Below are 10,982 nucleotides of genomic sequence, written 5' to 3' on the forward strand. Positions count from 1 at the left end.
TCCCATCTTTTCTGACAAGAGAAGACTCACTGCTGACCACCCCAAAAGCTTCCTTTCTTAGAATTGCCTCCCTTATCTCTTAAGAAGTCACGGATGTAACATTCCAATCTGATTTCATTTCCTTCATGTTAAAAGCTGATCATGAGTCACAAATGACCACACACATCACATTAATACTTGAAAGAGAATTTTTTCCCTAGAGGGTGGGACACCATTCACAAATGAAAATCATTCTCATGCTTTGAACTCAATGCATACTTTGTGGGTTGACTTAACAATCAAAAAAAGAATAAACAAACAATAATATTGGATTATTTTCAATAAAAATGGTTTTCAGGTATGCTTACGATTTTATTTTCTGAATTTAAATTGTTTTTAATATTTAACCATAATTAACATTCTGCGAATTATTTTTTATATAATATATAAATACATTTATACTTAACACATATATAACCTTAAAATTAAGAAGAAAAAATCTTATTGTGTCCCTAAAGTATGCAGGCCCTCGATATAACAATATATCCCTCTACAACAATACATTTATAAGGTCCCCAAAATACTGTTGTAGCGAGGTTTTACTGTATATATATACAGAGGTCTGCAAAAGCTAAAATTTCCAGCAGACACGCCCAATTTTTAAAAGCCAGCATATTACAGAATAGAAAACAGTGCAACTGCCCTTTCTCTAAACATTAAATTTTACAGCAATATTTGGTGCTAGCAATGATACTTTAGCACCACAATGATCAAGATTTGTAGCCCCTGTATATATTATACATGCATCAATTAATAAAAAGGAAAAACTAAGTAAGAGAAATTTAAAATCTTAAAAAGTTTAAAAAATAAAACTCACCTTCAAATCAGATTTCTCTTTTCCACCAATATGAGTAAATGCTGTATTTAGTGATCCTAAATCCTTCAAAGTATTTAGCCATTTTTGCAAATTTGCAAGATTTGAAACTGAAAGAAATTTTTAAAAAAAATAATAATTAGTCTTATGTTTCCAAATAATTGTTCGTACATCAAAACTTCTTTAGAAAAATTTAATACAGTAGGAAACCGATTATCCGGAACGGTCGGGACAATCACTATTCCGGATAACTGATTTTTCCGGTTTTCTGAATCGCTACAAAAAACCGTTTTTTTATTGTTAAACCCAACTAAAAAAAAAAAAAATTTTGGAAATAATCTTACAAATAAGAAAAAACGATGAAGTAATACACTAATGATTATTTCCAAAATGATGGTAAGGTAAAAATCTTTAAAAAAAGAAAGAAAAATCATAAAATCTTATGAGGAAAAAAAAATTTAAAAAAAAAAATTGCGAGAAAATTTATCGAATTTCATTCCGGTTTTTTGGTTTTCCGGTTTTCTGATTTCCGGATAATGGGTTCTGTACTGTACATTCATACAATACATTTATGCATATAACAAATAGGGATTAATTTTCATTATATAGATTAAAACATTCAGTAAAAGTTGAGCATAAATATGTAAAAATGTATATGTATTAAGATGTATGTAAAATGTTAAGACGCATGTAGATGTAAAACACTTTACATTAAAATTATATGTATCAATAAAATACATTATTTATAAAATACTACTATAATAAAATTTATTAAATTAATCATTATATTAAAAGATATAATTTAAATTAAATATTTTGATACTAACATAATTCAGTAATTTTATTTCTAGTTATTTCTCTCTTCTGTCAGTACTTATTGAACTCTTAGTTGGAATATTGAAGTTTAGGAGTTTTTTAAGTCTTTTTTTTTTCTTTTTTTTAAAAAATGCAACTTTCCCTGCTTTTCAGAGTAAAATAAAATTTCCTGACAATTCTAAGTTTTTTCCTGTTCTCCCTGACCCGTGGGAGACATGTATATTTATTTCCTTATGTTATACACCTCAGCTCTCAGTCAGCACTTTATTTCTTCAACCTGTAACATTTAGAACAGAGTTGGCGAGGTTTAGGACAGATTTCTGAATGTTATTGTTAATTTTGAAACAAAATGAAAATAAGTTTTGGTTTATTAGAAGAGTTTATTAATATTTTTTAATATTGCATCATTTATCCTTATGCAAAAACATAATTTATCAGTATTAAGAGCATATTTATTCATATTTAAAGGATAAGAAATTCACTTTTGCTGCTCAATGAATTGTGAAGCTTCAAAAGCTATAAATCTTTTCCTATTATATTATTTTCCTTTAATAAATTTAAGCAAATTGTATAAAAAGTATCAAATATTTATTAATATAATTATTATGTGTGCAATGGTTACACATATAAAATTTTTACCTTTTAGCAATATTCAAGGTTTTGGGCACTTTAAGACAGTTTAGGACAGTAAAAATCCAAGTGTCATGTCCAAAACTAGTTTAGGACGTCCAAAACACCAACCTTGATTTAGAGATATTAGAGAGGGAAACTAACAGTGTTACTGTCTGTCTTTTAAGTATTTGTAATAAATTAAAAACATTCCTGTATTACTACATGCTAATCAAGGGTGCCGGCAAAATAATATAAAAGGGGGTGCAACCCTCTAACAAACTACCCTCCCCTCCCACCGAAAAAAAATTAAAATATTCTGCTATTACATTTTGTTTTGTTATTACATATACTTTCATCTGTTCATTTTTTCAAGATACATTTCTTCATTGTTAGCAAGATATTTAAAAAAAAGTACGAATTTCTTGTACTTACAAATTTTGCCCAGAGGCGCTGGCATAGCTACTGACTTTGAAACACAAATAACTACAAACAGTAGTTTCGTATACTAACGTGTTTGTGCACGCTTAACATTGGTATTTATTGTGTTGATGAAGTTTTACAGTTGCGAGAAGTCAGCTTGTGTTACACACCTTTGTTAAACTGAATAACTAATAGAAAATATAATATTATTTACATTTTATTAAATGAAATTTAAAAATATAACTCAGATATCTGCCAAGTTTGTGAATGCTCAGTGTGCATAAGAAAAGAATCAAAGATGACTCAGAATTCATTGAAAAAGTTAAAAACAGATTTGAACAGCAAACAAGACGATTACAATTCTTGTTTGATTAAACAATTTTTTAATTGTTATGTATCAATAGTTACTTAATCATTTGTTTTTCCATTAAAATATGTTTAATAAAAAAATTTTATAACAAAATTTTTCTGTATCTCTTTAATTGTTTTTAAAAAAAAGCCAGGGGGGAGCAAGTGCTCCCCCTTGCACCCCGCTGCCGGCGCCCTTGATGCTAATAAAAACTTTTAATGTAAAAACTGAAAAGGAATTATTTAAGTCTATATATAAAGAAGTCTATACCATCAGGTAACAGAGATGCTTTGTACAAAGGATAAATATTTGCCCACAACACAAGATCACTTAAATCAGGAACATCCTAGAATAAAATTAAAATAAATCTTCTTAACTTATATAAAACTTTGTAACTTAACTTACATAAATTTGCATCTTTCTTAGCTTATATAAACAAATCTTTCATACTGCTTAGCTAATAAACTAACTAAAGAAATGTTAACATAACTAAAATGTAAAAATTTGCCGCGAAAAAAAATTAAGAGAATATTTTAAGATAAATAGGTATAAGACTAACATAGCTGTAATTTATAATCATTTCATTGAAAGAAAGCTTTGAACTGATTGGCATGTTTCCATTTCACTTTATGTTCAAAAATTTTAGATTTAGTTAAACAAATTCTCACAACCAATAAGTGTTAGGTAGTTGTTCATATACAATTTTCTTTTTTATAGTTGTTATCCTGTTTAGAGACAAATGTTTATTGTTACGATCTCTGATCTTGAGACATTCAATTAATATGAAATTAACTCTAATACAGTGTGTTTACAAGGTCCCGAGAAAAAAATTTATGATCGCAAAATAAATTTTGCTGTTAATAAATTGTTTTTTTACTAACACTTTTTTACCAATAGAAATTATTCATTCTATGTAAATGTAATTGAATGCATTTTACATACATGTAATTGGTCAAATATAAATATTCTAATGTTTTATGGAATGAAAAGTCGGCAAAGTACTTTTCTGAAAATATTTCCATTTGTGCTATTGTTATTTTCTATACAATTTGCAGTGAGAATTCAACTTAGTCAAAAAATCGATTTTGAATATTATCTAACACAGGGGTGTCAAACTCAAAAGCAAACTTGGGCCAAATAAACAATGCTTAACTTTAGGTGGGCCTCAAAAAAAAAAGTTTTAAAAAAAATCAGTGTTTACAGAAACAAATATTTTTATTTTGAATAGTACATTGTAATAAACATATATAAAGTAAAATTATTGTTTGATATTTGACATCTCTTCTCTGCTACTATCTTTCCTATTTCAGGAGAAATTTTATTGGCCAAGACTACTTCCAAAATTGACCCAACGAGAGCTATTAATATGGCTTCGGACAGGAGATTTATTTTCATGCATAACAGAAAAAAATTGCTCGCACTGATAAGTACTTCCAAACATGGAAATAACTTCATATGCGAATTTTCGAGTATTTTCAAACCTTGCCAGTAAATATTTGTAAAATTCAGGTACACCCACTTCAATGAATTTTGTCTTCAAATTTGAGTCGCACTGAATCTCAATGACTTCCATTTGCATATTACTGGGTACTGAGTCTATATTTATTGAGAAAATCGAAGAAAACAAACAAAATTTGTCTTCCAAAAAATTAAAATCTTTAAACCTTGTTTCAAATTCTGTTCTAAGATTTGAAATTTTTTCTGAGTATTTTTGATAAGATGCAGTATCCCTGGAATGGCAGGTGCCGCAAGCCAATTAGAATTTTACATTTTCGCGCGTACAATTTAAAATGATCCGTATAGTTTATAAATAAAGTATATTATAATTTTATATGCTAGTTTCCTTTCTAATTCACATTTCTATTTTTTTTAGTTTGCGTTGGATATATTGACTGGGCCGCAAAAATGTTTATCTCAGGCCGCGAGTTTGACACTCCTGATCTAACAGCTTCAAATTATCCTCTCTTTATTAGCTTTTCTCATAATAAAAGGATGCAAGGGGAAAATAATTAAAAAAAAGTATTAGCTCAGAATTACATAAAAATATATTTAATAGCTTATTAATGCAAATTTAAGCTTTTTTATATTTTGTTTGTGAGACTGAAACACAGTTTCAAAATTTCCTTCTGTTTCTCAGACATCAGTCCTGATTATGAATTTCGAGAAAAACACACAGAATATTCTTTTATTTAAATTAGTATTTCCACTCTTATTATTTTTCAAAATAGTCTGTATATCAGTCACTTTCTGTTTCCTCAACTAAGTTTGATACATAGTAAAATTTTTTTAATCCGCTTCTCTTATTTGTGATTTTTTTTTTTTTTTTGACAATATTTGGGACAGAAATTTTCCTTGAAACTAAATTTCCTCTCTCTCTGTCCTTCAAATTAGTCAAAAATATTCAAATTTTTTTCAGACTGTTGCCAATCACCATGTTGGACAAAAATTTATGACCCATATGTCCTTTAAACCTTATAATGCACCTGAATTATTAAAAATAATTAATTAATTAAAAAGGTTATTTTCACCTATTTCTTTTCAATAGTCCTTTTCACATCACTTTTCAAATTTTAATATTATTAACACAGTGTTATAACACACAAACTTGATATTTATATCACTACTTTATAATGATTAACGATTTCGTAAAAATTATGATTGTTTTATAGGTGTTCACTTATCATTTTTCCGCCAGTTCCATATCTTTGTTTTCTTACTTTCAAATTTTGATAATTTTAATAAGATGTTATATGCAAATCTGAGTTATCACATTTGATTCTTAACAATTCCATCACAAATCCCTGTCATTTTTCAATAGTTTTTACAGCTAATAATCTTCTTTTAGGGTAATTTACAAGTTTTCTCAACTTTTGATGTTTTAATTATGATATCATTATGACCCACTGATTTCAAATTTGAATAAGCACTTTTTGATGAGCTCGATCTGTGACAATTTAATGGGCTTGATTCATGGGAATGTCATGGTAATTGCCCTGTAATTTCTAATTGTTTCTTTGGTAGCTATCTATCTTCTTTCAAATTCTGATATTTTTGTTATGTTATTATGAGACACAAATTGTGTCCTTTCCTGTTAACAATTCTGTCATAACATCATGTCATTTTTTAAATGTCTTTTGGCTGTAACTATACGGTTTTTCAAATTTTGATGTTACTACAACACTGAAATTTTGAGTTCAAATTATAACTATTTGATTATTTGGTTTGCAACAATTACTTTGCAATTCAAATTTTTTTTTTTTTTTTTGGCCATTTCATTATGATTTCTGGAATGTCAATATCATTAATAAGACGTTATTAAGACTAGCAAATTTTCAATTATCACTTGTTGAAGCACTTTAAAAACAATAAAACTGCAAAAGCATTTTATAAATGCGTTAGTACAATTTTTAAATATTATAAATTTAGTAAATTTTGAAAAAAAAATTTCTTGAAATTAAAATATTAAAGAAACAAATCATTAAAAACCATTTATAATTATAAATAAAGAACAAAAAAAAAACTATCCTTACTTTACCAGATAGGAAGCTTCGAGAACCAAGAAGAGCATTTAAATAGTTGAGATTCCTTTTAAAACTTGAAGGTAGAGAATCATCTTTAGAAGCTTTAAGTAATGCAGAAATAGAAGGCTAAAATAAACATAAAGCACCTTTTCAGTATTTTCAATCACTCAAAAAATATTTTTAAATACTATATAAATTAACAAAATTCAAAATAATTTTCAAAGACTTTACATGATCAAGACAAAATAACTAGTTTCTGACAAAGAACGCTTCTCTGGATTATATTAACCACCATAAAATGATCAAGAGAATTTTTGGTTCGTTATCAGAGGGTGGAAAAGGAAGCCTGAAAATGAAAATATCTTGCAAAATGCAGCAGAGTTGCACATGAGAGTGCAATAATCTCCCTGAACCCAGCTCAGTAGACACACATGCAGAAGTATTTCATCAAACATGTAAAATGATTGGGGCTTTCATACGATATGGACCGATGGTAGGCCGAAATTGATTGTTGTTGACTGAGTTGTGAAAATGTTGAATAGAACAATGTGAAAAGCACTCTTTTGCATAAAATGTGGCGAAAATCGACATGGTCAAGACAAATATATCTTATTTTAAAAAACAGAAAATTGGGCACTTTTTAAAAACAACCAATGAAAAAAGCACCTCTAAGGGTTTTTAAAAAACGAAAATTGAAAATAATCACCTTTAAGCACTTTTTAAAAACGCTATGCACATGAAGAAATGATAAAAATAAAAAAAAAACACTATGATGAATAAACAAATTTTCCTTTAAGTTTCACCAGGTGTCGCAAAAATGAATGATTATTTGTAAATTCAATTAAAGAATAATTGGAATAGAAAAAATGTACAATTTGCTGCATTTTGCTGAAGAAACTAGTTATTTCTTCTCACAAAATTTTAAAATTAGTTACAAAATTTCTCAACAGATGATGCTTATAACAGAGAAATTCTTTAAAGTAATATTTCCAAAGTAACAATTATTTCTCACAACGATGCGCAATCTGAAGAGAAAATTAACAGATGCATAGGGAAAAATTTCTATGATCACATAACAGAGAACATTTTATATTTTCTTTCTCAGTCAGCAATGCCATCTATTTACAAACTTGACTACTAATTTTAAAATTCGAAAAGAGGTTCTCTGGTTTCCAGAGCATAATATGAGTGTTTCAATCTAATTTCACTTTTGCTTAACTAATTCTTTAAATCCTTGATCATTCATTTTGGTTACAAAATAAAGAGCTGTGCTTTAATATACATTAATAAATAATTTAGACATACATTTTTATTTTATAGATATGGTCCTTTTACCAAAACATAGTTCTCTAATTCTTTTTCCAAAAATATTAAGGCCAATATTAGCTTTAGAAAATAAAAATACCAGGTTTTCCTACATTTTAAAATAAGAGAAAGTTATTAATATTAAGGGAGTTATTTCACCATAATAACTACCAAATTTTGTTTATGTTTTAATACATAGATAAAACTATTTAGAAGCTATATAGGCTGAATTTTGTTAGTATACATGAAATCATTAAAGTCATTCATCAAATCAGTTTAAGTTATAGATTATTACATAATTTTTTAAAGATTAAATATGCAATTTAATTCAAATTCTTTTAAATTTTTTTTTAAATATGTAAAGATAACTAAAAGTATGTTAAGATAACTAAAAAATGTGTTAAGATACCTAAATATTTAATATATACTAGAGAAGTATCGGGTACCAGGCAATTATCCAGTACTCACCAGATTTTCATTATCTGGCTCAGGCAAAAGAATCTTACAATCTGTAACGGGTACATGGGTTTTTTTCTCTGTCAATTTTATCAGGATTTTAGAGCTGGGTAACATTCATAGCTAAATTGATATGCCAGTTAAATAAATAACAAAATTACAAATGGGACATAACATCAAAAGCTAGTTAATAAAAGCATAAAGATTAATATTTCATTTGAGATTTATTTGAATTTGAGATAGATTGAAATTTAATATTTCATTGGAGAAATGCTTTAGAAATAGGAGAGCAAAGAAATCACGGTTGGAAAAAATATGATAAACCTTCGTACTGAGCTGATCACCTCAAATATTTATGTAAAATACTGCATATGAAAAATATAACATAGTTTTATATAATTATCAACTTCCCAAAACTTTGCTATGCAATAACTTTAATAACTTTTGTAAAAATGTTTTATGATTTCAAACAAACAAAAAAATATTTAAAGTATGTTAAATTTAAATTCATTTATTTTTTTGGTGTACATTTCAGAAATTTAAATATAAAACTAAAAATGGCACTAATAAACCATTACCTGAAGAACCGCACATTCCCATTCTAACCATAAGTCAATATCAGGATACAATGGTTGTCCACTAACATTCCATAAGTACCTACATTAAAAAGTTAAGGTTCAAATATTTCACAAAAAGTTGGTATAATAATAAAAAGATGATCATCTTAAGCAAGTAGAGAATTGCTTTACAGTTATACAATACATAGGTAAAGAAAATTTTGCTTTTATGAAATTAAGAAAATTTATTCTTACCTACAAGAAGCATTTGACGAAAAAAACGTAGAGTGATCCTTAATTTCAAGCAGTGGGAGTCGAACTTGCTTTTTGACATCTAAAAAAAATATTATATAAAAAAACATTTGATAGCATAAAAAATATATCAAATTGATATACCTCAAACCAAATCAGTAAATATCTATTTTAGGGGTGCACAACCTTTTTGAGTGAAGGGCCAATTGCACAGCAGGTAGACTAACGAAAGGACGCACATATTTAGACATGCTGACGGCAAATATAGGTATATTTATTTAAACATTAGCGTTCTAATTTTTTCTCATTTATAAACTTAATATATTTGTTGAAAATTAAAGGCGTTTAATTATTAGAATTCATTCAAAAATAAAAGAACTAATACTTCATTTTTTTTAAAAAAAAATTCCATTTTATACCGAAAAAAGATTATTTAAATGGGCGATTTGAAACTCCCATGCAGTAATAATATTGTAATAAAAATTCTGGATTTTTGAAATCATATTGAAAAGTGAATATAACTGCTTAAAAACCCATTTAAATTTAGGATAATATTGCTCTGAAGAAAGAGCGTTAAACAACATACATTTATTTACCATAGAATCTGTGAAAATAAAGCATGTCAAGTGATGATTTAAAATTGCAATTAAAAATTTCCAACAATTTTCTTAATTTTTTTTTTATTATTTTGTTTAGAAGCTTCTGCGGGCTACACTTCAACAAATTAAAGGAAAAAATCGAACTGAACAGTTATATAATTCATGTTATGGTACATATCAAAAGTTATTATTGCCATAAATAACACCTTAAAACTAATTATGTTAAAAATGTATTGAAGATTAGTATATTTATTAAAATAAAGTTAAAAAAATATTCGTCCATAGCTCCAACCTAGATAATAAAATGTTGAGAATAAATAAATAAGAAAATGGAGAAAATGAGAGCGAACAAAATATTAAATTAACAATTAATTATCCAAAATTTATTTTAAAAAAAGTCAAGATTAATGAATATAGGTCCAATGAAGGTGCAAGTCATTTTGCTGCTAGGGGTGCCATGTTCGAATTAATAAAACTATAAAGTAAAAAACAATTTTGTAAAAGAGCAAGTTAATCTCATGGGCTCCTAAGTAAAAAATTGCAAATTTAAACTAAAATAAACATATTTAATTAGGTAAAGTTAATAACACTAAAATATGGAAGAAAATAACAAGAACTAATATTCATTTAAAAATAATTGAAGATAATGCAATGCAATAAAAAATAATAAGCTTAATACATGATGCAATTCATAAAAAGAAATAGTTTTACCAGAACATTTCTCTACATTCAGTTTGACACCACAGAATTCTGATACGACAAGTATTTTTAAGCTGTTTAGATTACACTTATCATCAATGCTAAGCTTCATGATAATTAAATAAAGAAATGTCAATTACACGTTCTCAACAACCAGCACAGCACGAAAGGAAATTAAAAAACAGTAAACAAAGCAGAAGAAACAATCAACTTCCTTACAAATGCAGTTACAGATAAAATAAAACACCGGTTATTTCAGGTTATATTCGTAAAAGTTATATTTTTACTACTGCTCAATTTTCGATATACAAACGCATGTGAGTAATCCGATCATTTCCAACAACATTAGCTATTATTTTTGATTGGCGATCGAAATGGGCTGCAGGTGGCGTAGAGCAGAACTCTTTTCCTATGGCAACACTTCACATGCTTTCCCCATTAACGTGTGGAAAGTCATAGAGGAAGGAAGTACGTTAGTTTCTCTCTTGATTTTCATATAGATTAAAATCTTTTAACTTGAAAAACTATATGGAACTGAGAACT

The 10,982-nt window shown here is 27.3% G+C and overlaps 1 protein-coding gene across 2 annotated transcripts in view; it reads right to left on the reverse strand.

Moving 5' to 3' along the window:
• MetRS (methionyl-tRNA synthetase 1) overlaps nucleotides 1–10,693 on the reverse strand; it is a 48,636-nt gene extending 37,943 nt beyond the window's left edge. The window contains exons 1-6 of one of the 2 annotated variants that reach the window (XM_087164483.1): nucleotides 10,452–10,693; nucleotides 9,145–9,223; nucleotides 8,911–8,989; nucleotides 6,581–6,697; nucleotides 3,321–3,396; nucleotides 857–963 (exon numbers count right to left, since the gene is read on the reverse strand). In XM_087164483.1, coding sequence (XP_087020609.1) covers nucleotides 857–963; nucleotides 3,321–3,396; nucleotides 6,581–6,697; nucleotides 8,911–8,989; nucleotides 9,145–9,223; nucleotides 10,452–10,551 — 558 coding nt within the window. In that variant the 5' untranslated portion in view covers nucleotides 10,552–10,693. The remainder of the gene's footprint in view (nucleotides 1–856; nucleotides 964–3,320; nucleotides 3,397–6,580; nucleotides 6,698–8,910; nucleotides 8,990–9,144; nucleotides 9,224–10,451) is intronic. The other variant, XM_087164484.1, reaches the window with a different exon arrangement.
• Nucleotides 10,694–10,982: the final 289 nt, after the last annotated feature.

This window comes from Parasteatoda tepidariorum, chromosome 5 (assembly GCF_982258835.1).
Source record: "Parasteatoda tepidariorum strain Cologne lab strain chromosome 5, Ptep-v5.0, whole genome shotgun sequence".
NCBI classification, from domain to species: Eukaryota; Metazoa; Arthropoda; class Arachnida; order Araneae; family Theridiidae; genus Parasteatoda; species Parasteatoda tepidariorum.